Raw genomic sequence first — 17,381 nt, 5'->3', positions numbered from 1 at the left:
CTAGGGATCCATTAAAGGGTAAAAGGGTAAAATGATGAGAGAAAGTTGTTTACTAAAAAAAAAAAAAAAAAGTGAATCTAACAGGGTAGGGTTTAAAGAGAGTTATCATTTAGGAAACTTATAATTCAAACTTAGTGATGGCAGTAGAAACAAGGAAGAAAGAAATGTGAAGAGTTTTCAAGTAAGGTCAAGGATTTAAAACTAGATTGCTAATAGAAATGAGATAAAGTGACTGTTAAAAAATTTTAGGTAATTGGAAAAAAATGGTGGTTTTGTATATTAGAGCAGATATGAAGTACCTATTGTAAGCCATTGGGCATGCCTCTAAAAATTAAGAATCAGACCGACCTATAAACCAGGAGTTCATTGTACAGTTCCTCCGTTGCCTGGGAAACCCAAGCCTCTTGCTCGCTCGATGGCCACAGCCGTCTTAGTTGGGTTAATTTTCGCACTTGCACCTGATTGGCTGGTGGGCATGGTCTGTGGGTCTAGCTCAGTTCCCAAATTTAGTCAGTTTGCATATTACTCTTTTATTAGATAGGATATATTTTCTGGTATTTGGTGAACTTGAAAGGTAAATCTTGCTTACACAGCTGGGTAATTGACACTGTCAACTGAATTAGGTGGTACATTTAGGAAGAGAATGCCGAAACAAGTTGAGTTTGAGTTACTTTTCATGTTTCAATAAAGAGGTTTAGTAGATGGTTGTATATCCGAGTTTGGAGCCTAAGAAATCAATTTTGGAATTATAGTGTGGTAGTTAACAAAATATGTCCTAAGCAAGTTGTATAGTAAGAAACATCAATAATGATGATCAAAGGAAGGGAAATCAGTGACATATGTAAAGGATGAATAGCATAGTCAGAAATGATAGTATCCTGGAAGTTAAAAACGAAGTGTGTGAACAATATCAAATGTAGAGAAGTCAAGTTCGATAGGGACTGACCAGGGACCACTTCTCTTGGAAATGAAAAGTTATTGTTGGCCTTTGTTTCAGTAGAAAGGCAAGGAGATGACTACTCTTTATGAAGGGAAAGAGAAACAGCTTGACAGAGAAGCAGTTTCAGGAAAAGATGTTTCAGGATTATTGAAAATAGAATATATTTGTGGAGATACTTTACTTAAAGTGGGGAGAGTAGTGAATGAAATAAAAATAGGTTGGCTCATAGATTATTTTGAGGTTGGGATGAAGGAAAGTTTTAGTATGTGCTTGATGAATTTCTTTTCTTGATGACATAAATGTCTTCTAAAGTGGTTACCATTTCAATGTGGTTGTCCTGTTGAAAGTAACAGTTGTTTACAAGTGAGAAATTTTTAAAATTATATCAGTTATCACTGTTTTGTCACATATATCATCTTGGGTACATCAGCAGTTTTAGACCTCACTTCCTCTGTCTAGAGGTTCTTTGAAGTCCCTGCAAAAAGTAAAATGGATATGATTCTTTGAATGATAATGCAGAATATATTATTTTAGTGTCGTGATTCTATAACCATTGGGTGTTACTTAGTCTTTTTTAGATGTGTGATACAAAATGTGAATAATCTGCCGAAACTGGTTTGGCTCAGTGGATAGAGCGTCGGCCTGCGGACTGAAAGGTCCCGGGTTCGATTCCGGTCAAGGGCATGTACCTTGGTTGTGGGCATATCCCCAGTAGGGGGTGTGCAGGAGGCAGCTGATCGATGATTCTCATAGATGTTTCTAACTCTCTATCCCTCTCTCTTCCTCTCTGTAAAAAAATCAATAAAATATATCTTAAAAAAATGTGAATAATCTGTAATCATTTTGGTTTCTTAATATCTGTACTTGAAAATCAGTTCTTGGTAAAAGATTTAGTGATGAATTGTTCTAATAGAAAAATACAAGCACTCATTTATTTATACTAATAATAGAGGAATATGCACCCTCACTCAATGACCCAACAGCAGGTTGCGTGGCATGATCAGGATGGCATAGGGGTCAGTGAGGGGCGACCAAACGACTGAACAGCAGGCTGCGTGGGGCGACGAGGGCAGCGGGGAGTGGGGAAGGGTGTTCTGGGGGGTGGGGGGGGACAGTAAGGGGCAGCCAGGCCAGCAGAGGGAAGCAGTGAGGGGTGACCAGGCCAGTATGAGGGGGCAGTTGGGGACCACCAGGCCATCAGGAGAGGGCAGTTAGAGATGGTCAGACTGGCTGGGCAGAGCAGTTAGGGCAATCAGGCTGGCAGGCAGAGGTAGTTAGGGGTGATCTGGTTGGCAAGCAGGCAAGCTTTTAGGAGCCAGCAGTCCTAGATTGTGAGAGGGATGTCTGACTGCCAGTTTAGGCCCAATCCCTGGAACATCACCCAAGGGGTCTCAGATTGGAGAGGGTGTAGATTGGGCCAGGGGAACCCCCCCCCCCCCATCCTCATGCATGAATTTTGTGCACTGGGCCTCTAATACTTAAGTAAAAACCATAAGTACATTTAAAATGTACATTGTTTTGCTTGTGTTTTCCTTCTATACCTCTTTACATGCTTACCTATTGTTTTCTTCAATCTATAGTGTTATTAAAAAGTTAAATGATACAATGTTGTGTAATGAAGAGAGCATTTACTTTTCATGTCAGTTCATGTAAAATATGCTATACCTCATTTTTAAATGACTACACTATTTTACCTTATAGATACATTGTAGTTCATGTAGATTCCCATTAATGGACATGGTTATTTTGTTTCTTGTCTTTTTTTTTTCTTTTTGCTGTCAAAAAATGCTGTAGTGATTATCCTTTTACTCAGATATTTTTGCCTATGTATAATCTTATGGGAAATTCCTGGAAATGGAATTGGCAGAATAGGGGGAATAAAAATAACATTTTAGTAATTGCCAGATTACTCTCACAAAAGTTTTACCAGTTTGTATCAGTGACTTTCATTTTCAGTGCACAACCAACTGAGCCACACTGGACAGGGCCAGCTTGGTTTTCAGATGTCTGGTTTTTAATATTAGACCAAAATATTGTGAACCAGTTTAATCCTTAACAGGCTAGCTGGCAATTAAATTGCTTTATTTTTAGTATTTATTTCTAAGGTTAATTATGTTTTCATTGTATTAGCTAATTTAAATTTTTCCTGTATTCCTTTTTTTTCCTTTTTCTGATAAATGATTTATTTATAACTTTTAAAAAAATATATTTTTATTGATTTCAGAGAGGAAGGGAGAGGGAGAGAAACATCAGTGATGAGAGAATCATGGATCAGCTGCCTCCTGCACACCCTACACTGGGGATCGAGCCTGTAACCTGGGCAGTGCCCTTGATAGAATTGAACCCGGGACCCTTGAGTCCGCAGGTCAGTGCTCTATCCCCTGAGCAAAACTAGCTAGGGCCGTGGTTGGCAAACTGCAGCTCGCGAGCCACATGCGGCTCTTTGGCCCCTTGAATGTGGCTCTTCCACAAAATATCACAGCTTGGGCAAGTCTATTTTGAAGAAGTGGCGTTAGAAGAAGTTTAAGTTTAAAAATTTGGCTCTCAAAAGAAATTTCAATTGTTGTACTGTTGATATTTGGCTCTGTTGACTAATGAGTTGACCACTGAGCTCGGGCAATGATTTATAACTTAAATTTTCTTCTTCTAATTCCGTTTGTTGTTTGCCATAGAGAAATTTTACATTTTTATGTGGTCAGTTTATTCTTTAAGACTTTTGGTTTTAGATCCTCAACAGGCATTACCACCTAAATACTTTACCATATTTTCTTTTAGTACAACTGTGTTAACTTGATTTTTAATTGTAGTAAAATGTACATAACATAAAGTTTACCATCAACTATTTTTAAATGTACAAGTTAAGGAGTGTTAAATACACACACAGTATTGTGCAGCCAATTTTCAAAACTCTTCATTTTGCAAAACTGAAATGTGCTCATAAATAATTATCCTGCTACCCCCAGTCCTTGGCAGCTGCGCTTGTGCTTTTAATTTTTTTTTTTAATTGATGGATTTTTAGAAGAAAGGATTGGAGGAAAGAGAGAAACATTGATTTGTTATTCCCCTTATTCATTGTTTGATTTTTTTTAAAATAAATTTTATTGATTTTGTACAGAGAGGAAGGGAGAGAGATAAGAGAGTTAGGAACATCGATGAGAGAGAGTCATCGATCAGCTGCCTCTTGCACACCCCCTACTGGGGATATGCCCGCAACCAAGGTACATGCCCTTGACTGGAATCGAACCTGGGTCACTTCAGTCCCCAAGCCGACGCTCTATCCATTGAGCCAAGCCGGTTTCGGCTGATTTTTGTTTTTAATATAGTATTTTTATTGATTTCAGAGAGGACTAGAGGACGAGGACTAGAGAGGATTTGAGCCATGACCTCCTGGTTCATAGTTCAATACTCAACCAACCACTGAGCCACCATTGCTGGGCCATTTTGGTTGATTCTTGTATGTGCCCATACCAGGGATCGAATCTGCAATCCTGGCTTATTGGGTTGATGCTCCAACTAGCTGAGCTACTCGTCCAGGGCTTACCCTTGTATTTTCTGTCTGTGAATTTGATTACTGTTGGCACATTATAAAAGTGGAATCTTACAGCATTTGTCTTTTTGTGAATGACATTTCATCCATGTATAGGATGATGTTTCCATTGTATATATACATTAATTTTGTTATCCATTCATTCAAAGATGGATACTTGGGTTGTTTTCATCTTTTGGTTCTTGTGACTCATGCTGCTATGAAGTAAGTGTACAAGGACATCTTTGAGACCCTGTTGTGAGTTATTTGGGGTATATATCCAGAAATGGAATTACTAGATCATATAAGAACCCACCATATGTTTTCCACAGCAGCTTAAATTGTTATTTTCCCACCAGCAGTGCACAGGGTTCCAATTTCTTCACAGCTTTGTCTGCATTTGTTATTTTTCTGTTGGTCTTGTTTTTTTGTTTTGGTGGTTTTTTTTTTTTTTTTTTTTTTGGTTTTTTTTCTGATAGCTAAACTGTTGGATAGGAGTTGGGTTTTATGTTGACTGTTGTGTTTTTAATGTGTGTAAATATGCTTTTATTGATTTTTAGAAAGAGAGGAAGGTAGGGGGAGAGAGAAACATCGATAGGGGAGAGAAATATCCATGCGTTGCCTTCCAAATGTATTCCAGTTGGGAACTGAACTGATGATCACCTTTCGGTGCATGGTACCACACTCAACCAACTGAGCTATATTGGCCAGGACTTAGGTTATCTTTTTTAATCTTAATTTCATTGGGAATTTATTATAAGGATTAAAGAAAGGGTGACACAGTTTTCTCCTTTGCTTTTTATGTGACTTTGACAAGTCATTTCAGAAATATTTAATAAGAAATATTTTTTCTTATATTTGAAATATCATCATTAGTTTAAATTTCCATTTGTATCTTATGAGCCATTAATCTGTTTCTTTAATTTTACATTATTATTATTATCACTCACCTGAGATATGCTTATTGGTTTTTGAGAGAGAGGGAGAGAGAAAGAAATATCATTCATTACTTCCAGTATGTGCTCTGACCAGAGATTGAACCCATAACCAAGGCATGTGCACTGACCGGGAATCAAACCTGCACTCATTTGGTCTATAGGATGATGCTCCAACCAACTGTGCCACTCCACACAACCTGGGCTACCACATTATTTTAAATCTTGTTCTATGTGTTATACATATAGTATATTATTGATTTTTATATAGTTTTCTTTTTTGGCCTGAAGTTTCAAGTAAGTGGTTGCTATGGTTTTTATTTAAATTTTCAAATAGCTGAAATTTTGCTTTAATGTTTTCATTAACATTTACTTCTAAATGCAGACTTCAGTACTTCTTTGGCAAATTTACTGAAGTTTTGTGGCCTAATACACAATTGCTGTAATGATTCTAAGAGTTTGTGAAAAGAAGACATGATCTGAATTTAGATATAATGAAGTGCCATCTAAAAGATGAGTTTTAATATTTATTTGTGTCATTTTATTTCACTGTGGATCACAAAGGTATCATAAAATCAATTTCTTGGAACCGACTAAATCATTTTTAAATCCTCACTCGATATACTAGTCTATATATTTTAAATATATTTTTATTGATTTTGGAGAGGGAGGGATAGAAACATCAATGATCAGAGAGACTTGGTTGCCTCCTGCATGCCCCTCCAATGGGATCGAGCCCACTACCCAGGCATGTTCCCTGACCAAGAATCATACTTTGACTTCCTGATTCATAGGTTGATGCTCAACCATTAAGCCACGCTTGTCAGGCAAGGATACAATTGTTTTTTAAATATATCTTTATTGATTTCAGAGTAGAAGGGTGGGAGAGAAAAATCAATGATGAGAGAGAATCACTGAGCAGCTTCCTCCTGCATGCCCCACACTGGGGGTTGAGCTTGCAACCCTTTGATGTGCCCTAATAGGGAAATGAACCATGACTTCCTGGTCCATAGATTGACTGAACCATGCCACTGGGCCACCTGAGGATATTTTTTTTTCATTGTTCTTTATAGAGAAAGTGGAAGGGAGAGTGAGAGAAACATCAGTGTGAAAGAGATACATTGACTGGTTGCTTCCCACATGAACCCTGACTGCACCCCAACTGAGGCCTAGGGTACAACCTCTACCATTCAGTCCAAGGGCTAACACTCTCCCCACTGAGGTCAACCTTGCTGGGCCATATTACTAATTTTTTAATGCAATACAATGAATGGAAAATTATCAAAGTACTAGAGGCCCAGTGCATGAAATTTGTGCACTCAGCTGAAGCGGGGGGTTGGGGGGGTCCCTCAGCCCAGATTGTGATAGGGTGCAGGATAGGGGCCAGGGTGGGATGTGGGAGGTTGGCCAGCCGGGGAGGGACTGCGGGAGGGCTCCAGGGCATGTCTGGCCTGTCTTACTCAGTTCCAATCAGCTAGACCCCAGCAGCAAGCTAATTTATCGGTTGGAGCATCTGCCCCCTGGTGGTCAGTGTATGTCATTGTGAGCGGTTGAGCGGCCTTAGCATATCATTAGCATATTATGCTTTGATTGGTTGAATGGCTAACTGGACACAGCATATTAGGGTTTTACTATCCTACTAGAGGCCCGATGCACAAAATTTGTGCAAGGGGCTCGGCCCTCACAGTCGTGGCAGCAACCTCGGCCTTCCCAGCCCCAGCTTTGTTGGGAGGTTGGTCAGCCGTCCTGTCTAATTAGCATATTATGCTTTTACTGGAGGCCCAGTTCACAAATTCATGCATGGGTTGGGTCTCTTGGCCTGGCCACCTTTGGGGCTGATCAGGGCTGTCTTGCCAAGTCCAGGAGGCGGGACTGTGGGAGGTTGGCTATGGGAGTGCACTGATCACCAAGGGGCATCTTTTGTGTTTAGCATCTGGCCCCTGGTGGTCAGTGCACATCAAGCACCTGGTTGTAATGGTCACTTAGGCTTTTATATATAGAGATTTATATACACTGAGTGGCCAGATTATTATGATCTCTATATGCGTAATAATCTGGCCACTCAGTGTATATCATCATATATAATAAAAGGCTAATATGCAAATTGTCCCCTCAACCAGCAGGCAGGCTGGCCAACTGCCCATGTCCCCTCCCCCTGGCCAGGCCCCACTCATGTACGAATTCATGGGCCTCTAATACACACACACACACACACACACACACACACACACACTGAGTGGCAAGATTATGCATTCACAGATCATAATCTGGCCATTCAGTGTATATAGATTATTATAGCTATAATAAAAACCTGATATGCAAATTAACTGAATAACAGAATGACTGGTTGCTATGACATGCACTGACCACCAGGGTCAGATGCTCAACACAGGAGCTGCCCATTAGTGGTCAGTGAGCTCCTACGGGGGAGCAGGCCTAAGCCATCAGGCAGACACACCTCAAGTGGTCCCAGCCTGTGAGAGAGTGCAGGCCAAGCTGAGGGTGGTCTCCCCACCCCCCAAACACAGTGCACAAATGTTGTGCATTGGGCCTCTGGTATAGGATAATTTGCTATACTTATAGTAAAGCCTTGAAACTTGTTTCTGTTATATGTGTCTATCTAACAATATGTGGGTTTAGTGTCATAATCTAAAATGTGTCTCTTACAGTGGGTCCCATTTAAAAATATTTAAAAACATTGTTCTATATCAATTATTTCTGTGCTCTCTCCTCTATTCAGAGCTTATAGAAGAGATTAAAGCCTCATATTTATCTCTGTTAACTTTTTGCCCTATATATACTGCAATATTTATGCACTTCATTGTTAGTATTTAGTTGAGATGTATGTCAATTATATTTTTATTTTTTTAAATATATTTTTATTAATCTCAGGAAGGGAGAGAGAAATAGAAGCATCAATGATGAGAGAGAATCATTGATCAGCTGCCTCCTGCATGCCCCACACTGGGGATCAATCCTGCATCCTGGGCATATGCCCTGATCGGTATTCAATCTGTGACCACCTCATTCATAGGTTGACACTCAATCACTGAGCCACACCAGTTGGGCAGTTATATTTTTATTTCAGATATAAATTTTATTATTAAAATTATCTCAGGTTTATGCTGAAACCGGTTTGGCTCAGTGGATAGAGCATCGGCCTGTGGACTGAAGGGTCCCAGGTTCGATTCTGGTCAAGGGCATGTACCTTGCTTGCGGGCACATCCCCAGTAGGGGGTGTGCAAGAGGCAGCTGATTGATGTTTCTAACTCTATGCCTCTCTCTTTCTCTCTGTAAAAAATCAATAAAATATATTTTAAAAAATATCTCAAGTTTGACACTTTTGCCTTGTCCATTACTAATAGCATGACTTACTTTTCCTTTACATTATTTTGTATCTCTCTTTTCTTTTGACTTAAACATGAAATGTTTTCTTATTTATCTTATAATGATGTATTAGAAACTACTCTTCAGTTTTATATTTAATGTATCCTTTGTTTTTAGAGCTTTCATCAGAGAGATAGTTTGATGCATCTTTTAAAGATGCTGAAGATATTTCTCTATCTACTCTGACATTCAAATCAAAGACTTCAAATTTTATAATCTATTGTTTTGGTAATAACCCTTTTAAAAGGAAAAATACATGACGTGTTACTTGGTATTTAAAGGAACTGCCTTGAAAGTCAGTTGCCATGTTAAAGAACTTAGCCATTTCACGCAACTAGAATATCAAAAATGGCATTACTGTTGTTAAGTCTGCAAATGGTATAGAGGTTTATGTGTTTTCATTTTATTTTGGGAAATCACTTTATTTGTGAACTTTCAAATTGACTTAGACTATTTCTCTTTGCACACATAATCTCCTTATAATGATTTGTTTTTGTTTTTGAGTGGTCCTTGATCTTGAACCACTTTCGTGAAATCAGTGGCATGCTCAAATGCTTTTGTTTCATGGTAGACTTAGATATGAGAATGGGTATAAGCATACTAGAAAAATTTGGAATGTGTGATTGTTTTCTCTTGTGCTGCCCACTAATGGGGAATTTCATTTGGAATTACGCCCTGGAACCTTGTACCGGTAGTCTCCTTGCATCATATTCTATCCCTGAAACATACTAAGCTTTTTAATTGTTCATAAATGAAAGGACAGACTGTTTTCCCTCACGTTCCTATAGGAATTTGTTTATTCCTCTCTCAGATTTTGCCTCATAATAGTTATTTTCATGGCTATTTAGCTACTATTACTTGTTTTCTTTAGTGAAAATTGGACTATAACTTGCCCTTTCTTTTTCTTTTATATACCCCACTTCCTGGTACAGTGCCTTAAACACAGAAGACATTTAGCAAATGTTAGAATTCAATACTGTCTAATCCTATCTAATAAAGAGGGAACATGCTATTTGACCCTCATACTGTCACAAAGATGGCAGCGCCCACAGCCAATAAGGAGGGAATATGCTAATTGATTGTCCTGCCCTCAAAGATTGTGACAACCAGTCCCCTCTGCCTTGCCAGGGTGGCCGGCCGGGTGAGGCTGGGTCTGCCCCTAGGTGTGCCTGCCTCTAGAGTCCCCAGTCTCCTCAGCCCCCCTAGTTGCCTAGGGCTAGCCTGAGGCACAGGCAAGTTTCAGATTGTGGCTGCCCAGCTGCCCAGGGTCACCCGAGGCTTGCCCTGCCTGCAGTGGCAGCAGCAGACGTGTAATGGGGTGTTGCCTTCACCTGATCTCTGGGTCGCCTCCTGTCCTTGAAGGCTCCTAGGCTCTGAGAGGGGGTAGGCTGGGCTGAAGGACCGCCCCTCCTCCAGTGCATGAATTTTTATGCACCTGGCCTCTATTGTCTTTATAATTGATTTTTCTTTTCACCTTCCGTATCTTCATTTTTGTATTTTGTGTGATATGACCTTTTCTCCTTTGTGCTGCTGCTTAAAAATGCTGGCTGGTTTTGGGTCAAAAGCATCATTGCATCAGGAATAACTTAGATATTTTTTGCTGTTGCTTATTTCCAAAAATAGTCCAAACAAATCTAAGCATTTAGCACTATTCTAATTCTAGATTAGTGACTATTTTTGGAAAGTTGATATTTTATATAAACAAGCTTTTATTGTATCCCATTAGTTTTCAAAGTGTGGTCTCTGAACCTTTGGGCTCCTTCAGTCAAAACTATTTTCATACTAAGACATTACTTGCCTTTTTCTTTTTTCCCCCTTTTTTTAAAATATATATTTCATTAATTTTTTTACAGAGAGAAAGGGAGAGGAATAGAGAGTTAGAAACATCGATGAGAGAGAAACATCAATCAGCTGCCTACTGCCAAAACCGGTTTGGCTCAGTGGATAGAGGGTCAGCCTGCAGACTGAAAGGTCCCAGGTTCTATTCTGGTCAAGGGCTTGTACATTGGTTGCGGGCACATTCCCGGTGGGGGGTGTGCAGGAGGCAGCTGGTCGATGTATCTCTCTCATCTATATTTCTAGATCTCTATCCCTCTCCCTTCCTCTCTAAAAAATCAATAAAAATATATTAAAAAAAAAAATTCAGCTGCCTTCTGTACACTCCCCACTGGGGATGTGCCCGCAACCAAGGTATATGCCCTTAACTGGAATTGAACCCGGGACCCTTCAGTCCACAGGCTGACGCTCTATCCACTGAGCCAAAAACTGGTCTTGGCTTCTTGCGTTTTTCACTATGTCAATATTTGCACTCATTGTTCAAAAGCAATGGTAAGTAATACTGCTGGTGCCTAACAAGAATCAAGGCCAAGACTCCAAACTGTATAGTAGTCATTGTATTCTTAAAAAAATTTAAATGCCAGTTTCTTTTTTTTCTTTTTCTTTTTTTTGAGGATTTTATTTATTTTATTTATTTATTTTTTTTTTAAATCAATCTTTATTGTTCATATTATTACAAAGGTTCCTCATTTCTTCCCCCCTCCACCAGGTTCCCACCCCACCCTCCGCCCCCTCCCCATCCCCCATTGTCCTCATCCATAGGTACAGTTTATGTTCAGTCTCTTCCTCCCTCCCTTTCCCCGATAGTAAATCCCTTTTCAGATAGTAAATCAGTTACTTAGCATTTTCTCATATCAATAATACCTCCACATGCCCAATGATACACTTCACACAAAAGACATTTCCAAATAGGTCAACCAGCCTCATCCAGGCCCCACCCAAGGCACTCACAGATCAACACCCCAGCCCTATACTAACTCAACACATCCAGATCTAAGCCTTCATCACTTGATTCAGCAGACCCTCAAGTTCCCACAAAAGTTTCCAGCCATGTCTGAGAGGCAGCCGTGGGGCAGGGGCAGGCGAGGAGCGAGCTGTTCCAGGCCTGGCTGCTCCGGGCCTGGCCTCTGTTGCTCTGGTTCGTTCCACAACCAGCTGCTCCGGGTCTGGTCACTGCCGCTCCCGACCTAGTTGCTCTGGATTTGGCTGCTGCTGCTACGGGCCTGGCCCCACCCGGCCCGGCCGCTCTGGCCCGGCCGCTCCAGGCCCGGCCGCTCCAGGCCCGGCTGCTCCAGGCTTGGCCACTCCAGGCTTGGCCGCTCCCAGCCTGGCAGCTGCTGCTCCAGGCCTGGCCGCACCAGACCCGGCTGCTCCGGGCCTGGCCGCTCCCAGCCTAGCAGCTGCTGCTCCGGGCCTTAAATGCCAGTTTCACTTAATGCTCTTTTTTTTTTTTTTTTTTTTTAAATCCTCACCTGATGATATTTTGTCCATTACTTTTCAGAGAGAGTGGGAGGGAGAGAGAGAAACATAGATGTGAGAGAGACACTTCGACTCTTTGCCTTCTGCTCATGTTCCCATAACCCAGGTATGTGCCAGGAATCAAACTTGATGCCCTTCAGTGCATGGACCAACACTTTTAACACTAGCCATACTGACGAGGGCAGGAATGTTCTTGATAAAGAAGTACAAATTATTACTTTAAATAAACTTCAACTTATCAGTAGGCACTTTTATAATATTTTGTGAAACAAATTGTGAACTATCTTTTGTTGCATACCGATATACAATGTTATTTCAAAGAAAAGCATTTGAGTGATTGTTTAGAGTTGTGAGCTGAACTTGTCATTTTTTTTCACAGAGCACTATTTTTACTTAAAAGGATGATTTACCGACAACTATAGTTATGCAGACATTTTCTCAAAAATGAATAGCGATAACAAGGAAGACAACTGATAGTATTTATTGCTAGTGATAAAATTCTAGTTTTCAAATGAAAGTTTGGATTTTGGAAAACTAGTATCCACAACTGTGAATTTGACAATATCTAGTTATTTAGAGATTGGTGGTGATATTATTGAATCTATTTAAAATATATATATAAAATATGTCAACATTTAGTAGATCTGCATTAATCAGGGAGTTAACCAGTATTTTCCAATTGACCTCTATACCCAATGTTACAAAATAATGTTGGGGTTAAAGGTCTATTAAAGTACAATATAGACCAATGGGTTTATTTAAGGTTTTGTTTTTTTGGTTTTTTTTACTGATTTTGTAGAGGGAAGGAGAGAGAAAGAGAGATAGAAACATCATTGATGAGAGAGAATCATTCCTTGGCTTCCTCCTGTACACCCCCTTTGGGGATTGAGCCCACAATCTGGATATGTGCCCTCACCAGGAATTGAACAGGTCACCTCTTGGTTCCTGGGTTGATGCTCAACCACTGAGCTACACTGGCCTAGCTAGACCAGTGAATTTTAATGGAACATAATGCAAAAGTTTATTCATATGGTTTCTGCTTCCAAACTGCAATTGACCTTTAAAAAAAACTACCACCTGTCAACTTTGGATTTAGAATCAAAGAGGAAAATCTACAGTAATGTAAAAAAGCTATGGAAATACTCGTTTTCCTAATTTTATCACTGTATAGGTCTGATTTTCTTTATAAACCTAAACAAAAACAGTATACTATAGCAAATTAATTGAAGAAACAGATAAGAAAATCTAATAATCTATTAAATTAGTGATTTTCACAAATGTAAAACAGTGTAGCTCTTTTCTCACTAAATTTGGTAGGAGATCAGAGTAGGAAGGGGGGATATAGTTTTTTTTTTTTTTAATATATTTTATTGATTTTTTTTTTTACAGTTTCTGTTCTCTAATATAAATATAGCTATATAACCAACGTAAAAAACTCTTTGGGGCCTTTAATTTTTTTAGAAGTACAAAGGGGACTTGATTTTGAGAAATGCTGTTATAATCTTTATTCAACCTCCATGTTATCAAACCACTTCCTCTGAATACCACTTGGTTTAGGGCAGAATGCATGTTTAATGTATATATTTTGATGGTATTTATTATATATAGAATAAAACTATCCAGTCAAAGCTTTAAGTAATTGAGTACATTATGGAGAGTAAACCACTTTTCTTTTGTCTTGTTAACTACGCATATATTAAACGTTAAAAATTGTTGTGTCTTCATATATTTTGTGCTACAATCTGTATAAAATAAGAGGAGAAAATAAAAGATGAATATATAAATAAGTTCAAGAAACGAAAGAAAGAAAGAAAGAAAGAAAGAAAGAAAGAAAGAAAGAAAGAAAGAAAGAAAGAAAGAAAGAAACTAGTTTTCCTAATACAGAATTTTTAGACCCCCCAAACACTTAGGTATTTCAATGACTGGCCTTGAAAATATTATTCTACATTTTATATTAAGAGACTTTGAAAGAAAGAAGACCCAGCACTGACTTCCGGTCTGGTTGAGCCTTCTGTGGTAATGGTTGTTATGACCCTGGCTCTTTATTATATAGATATTCACTAGAGCAGTGGTTGGCAAACTCATAGTCAACAGAGCCAAATATTAACAGTACAATGATTTAAATTTCTTTTGAGAGCCAAAATTTTAAAACTTAAACCTCTTCTAATGCCACTTCTTCAAAATAGACTTGCCCAGGCCATGGAAGAGCCACACTCAAGGGGCCAAAGAGCCATATGTGGGTCATGAGCCGCAGTTTGCTGACCACTGCACTAGACCAAGGAACTGACTACTTTTACTTTAATGTGAATTCCTTAAATCTGATACCTTCCTCCTCGAACATATAAGGGAGAATGGGAGTTTTGCTGGGAGAGGGGAGAATAATTTTGGAACTCCATCCTTAGAGGAGACCTCAGTAGAATATTCACCTGTTTTGGACAGATGATGCCACTTTTTTTAGTTTGTAAGGGCTGCCGTAACTTAAGTATCCCAGGCTACGTGGCTGAAACAGTAGACATTTTCCCACAGGTCTGGAGGCCAGAAGCCCAAAATCAAAATGTTGGCGGATTTGGCTCCTTTTAAGGCCTTTCTCCTTGGCTTACAGATTGCCACCTTCTTGATGTGTCCTCCATGCAAGGATTTTAAAAATACATATTTTTATTGATTTCAGACACAAAGGGAGAGGGAGAGAAACATCACTGATGAGAGAATCACTGATCAGCTACTTCCTGCACGCCCCACACTGGAGATCGAGCCTGTAACCTAGGCATGTGCCCTGGTCGGGAATTGAACCGTGACCTCCTGGTTCATAGGTCGGCCCTCAACCACTGAGTCATGCAGCCTAGGACAAGCATTTCTTTAGTTCTGTCTCTTAATGAGGACATCAGTCTTACGGGATTAGGACTCCACCCTCAAGGCCTAATTTTGTCCAGTCACCTATTTGTAGGCCCTATCTCAAATACATTGCATTCTGAAGTACTGTGGTTTGAAATTTAAACATGAATTTTGGAGCAAATATAATTTAGCCCATAATACCCACATGACTTAAGACAATTATTGGATACTAGCTCTATGCCAATACTGGACTAAATGTTTAATATCTGATTTTCACCAGGATCATGCTAGTGAATAACCTATGAAATGGAAAATCATTTAATACTAGCTCTGGTTAGTAGTTTTTTTCTTTAAAAAATGGTAGAAATTTTTGGTTTTACAATGGGAACAATGAATGAAGTTAAAGATATTTAGCTCATGATTCTAATTATAAAAAATTTGCTTTATTTTCAAGTTGCTCAAAATGTCTTTCTCTTTTTCTCTCTCCCTCCAGAAGATTCTAGTGTTCCAGAAACTACAGTAAATGAAAGAAAACCAATATCAGATTTGAAGAATCAAGGAGGAATACAGTATATTGATTTGTCTTCTGATAGTGAAGATACTGATTCTCCAAACTTCTCCAAAGACACAGTAATTATAGTGTAAGCAGCTAAATAGGTTCATTATATTTGCATTGTCTGATTTTTTTTTTTTTGAGAAAAGTTTACTTATAAATATATTATTATTATTTTTTTTTGCCTTTTCCTACTATATCTTGGTTACTTTTTGCTAATGTAGAAACGTACAGAGGTTGTGTGTTTCTGGGTAATGGTGATTTTCAAAGTTATTGAGAGCAAATAGATAATTATTTTTAACTAGATGCCTGGTGCATGAAATTCGTTCATAGATAGGATCCCTAGGCCAATTGGGGCCTTCCAGCTGCTGGCTGGTGCCTTCCTTCATTCTGTGCCACCCCTGATGGTCAGCACACATCATAGTGAGCAGTTGGTCTCCCGTTTGAACTCCCGTGTAGACAGTTTGCATGTTAGGCTTTTGTATATGTATAGATTTTCCATAGATAGAAAAATTGTTTTAACAAATACCTTTGCTCATTTATAACTGCTTTGTGATTTGTTCTTAAGTCCGAGAGTCAAATCATTTAACAATTCTTGGGCACATTTTCTGAGGAAGCAAAGAGTTTCTATTGTAGTCATGAGAAAGATAATAAACATAAAAAATGCCAAATAATAGATATTGTGGGGTAAAGGAGAAAGGAAATACACAGTTCAGGTCCAGGGATGCATGGTTTCTTAAGAGCACAGCTAGTAAAAAGGTTTCATTGAGAAGACGATAATTGGGCAAAGACCTAAAGGGGAAAAGAAAGTGAACTATATGGAAAGGGGGGTAGAGGATGTATTCCAGACATTGGGAATTTTCCTGTTTAATGATCCTAAAATGGTTTTACGCCTGGCATTTTTTTGAGGAAAATGGGGAGGGGGAGCAAATGAGGCAGAGTAAAGGTCCTATAGTTACAATGAGTAAAGGAGGTGCGTAATCATGGTAAGCCCATAGGCTATTTTTCTTTTATTCTGGATGAGATGGGAAACTAATAAAATAGAGGAGTAAAATTGTCTGACTTCAATGTTTGAGGATGTAGGGGAATAGTAGTAGAAACATGAATATTGTTTTAATAATCCAGGCAAGAAATGATGGAGGTTTAGATCAGGCTAACTACTTGTGGAAATGATGAAAAGTGGTGAGATTCTGCATATACTTTGAAGGTAGTGCAGAGAGGATTTCCTGATGGATTTTATGTGGGGTTGGAAAGAAAGGAGTAAAGTATGACCAGAAGATTTTTGGTCTTAGCAACTAGAAGAGTGGAATTAACAACTAACTGAGATAAGAAGACTGTCTTCAATATGCTGTGATTGAGAAGGCTCTTAGAAATGAAAGTGGAGATAGCATGTAGGCAATTGAATATGACATTTGAATTCTGGGGAAAGATCTAGATTACATACCTAATTTTATAAGTTGTCAGTATAGATTTTCTTTTTACTTGTTGACTTTAATGGGATGACAGTGGTTATTAATTGTACAGCTTCTGGTGCACAATTCCCCAAATCTGCATAACCCATGCCCTGTATAATGTGTTCACCTCACCAAGTCAAGTCTCCTTCCAGTATATAGATTTGATATTTAAAGCCATATGATTATATGAAATCACCAAGGCACACTAGTATAGCTGGAAAACAGATCTCTTGGATTTAGATTTAACAATTAAAACTTTTTCTCTTAGTTGCATCTATTATCAATGATTTTCAACCTTTTTCATCTCATGGCACACCATAAACTAATTACTAACATTCTGCAACACACACACAAAAATACATTTATTTTTTGCCAATCTCACCAAAAAAATGAGGTATAATTTTCATTTATTCACATTGGACTATTTTTATATTTGACA

General features: G+C 38.8%; 1 protein-coding gene across 3 annotated transcripts in view; it reads left to right on the top strand.

Moving 5' to 3' along the window:
* SMARCAD1 (SNF2 related chromatin remodeling ATPase with DExD box 1) overlaps positions 1 to 17,381 on the top strand; it is a 91,913-nt gene that overhangs the window by 4,119 nt on the left and 70,413 nt on the right. For all 3 annotated transcript variants that reach the window (XM_084897074.1, XM_084897075.1, XM_084897073.1), the window contains exon 3: positions 15,429 to 15,576. In XM_084897074.1, coding sequence (XP_084753200.1) covers positions 15,429 to 15,576 — 148 coding nt within the window. The remainder of the gene's footprint in view (positions 1 to 15,428; positions 15,577 to 17,381) is intronic.

The sequence above is a fragment of the Pipistrellus hanaki genome (assembly GCF_964339955.1).
Source record: "Pipistrellus hanaki genome assembly, chromosome: 1".
Lineage (NCBI taxonomy): Eukaryota > Metazoa > Chordata > Mammalia > Chiroptera > Vespertilionidae > Pipistrellus > Pipistrellus hanaki.
Note: the sequence above shows the minus strand (reverse complement) of the source record. Positions and strands in the feature narration are given on the sequence as shown.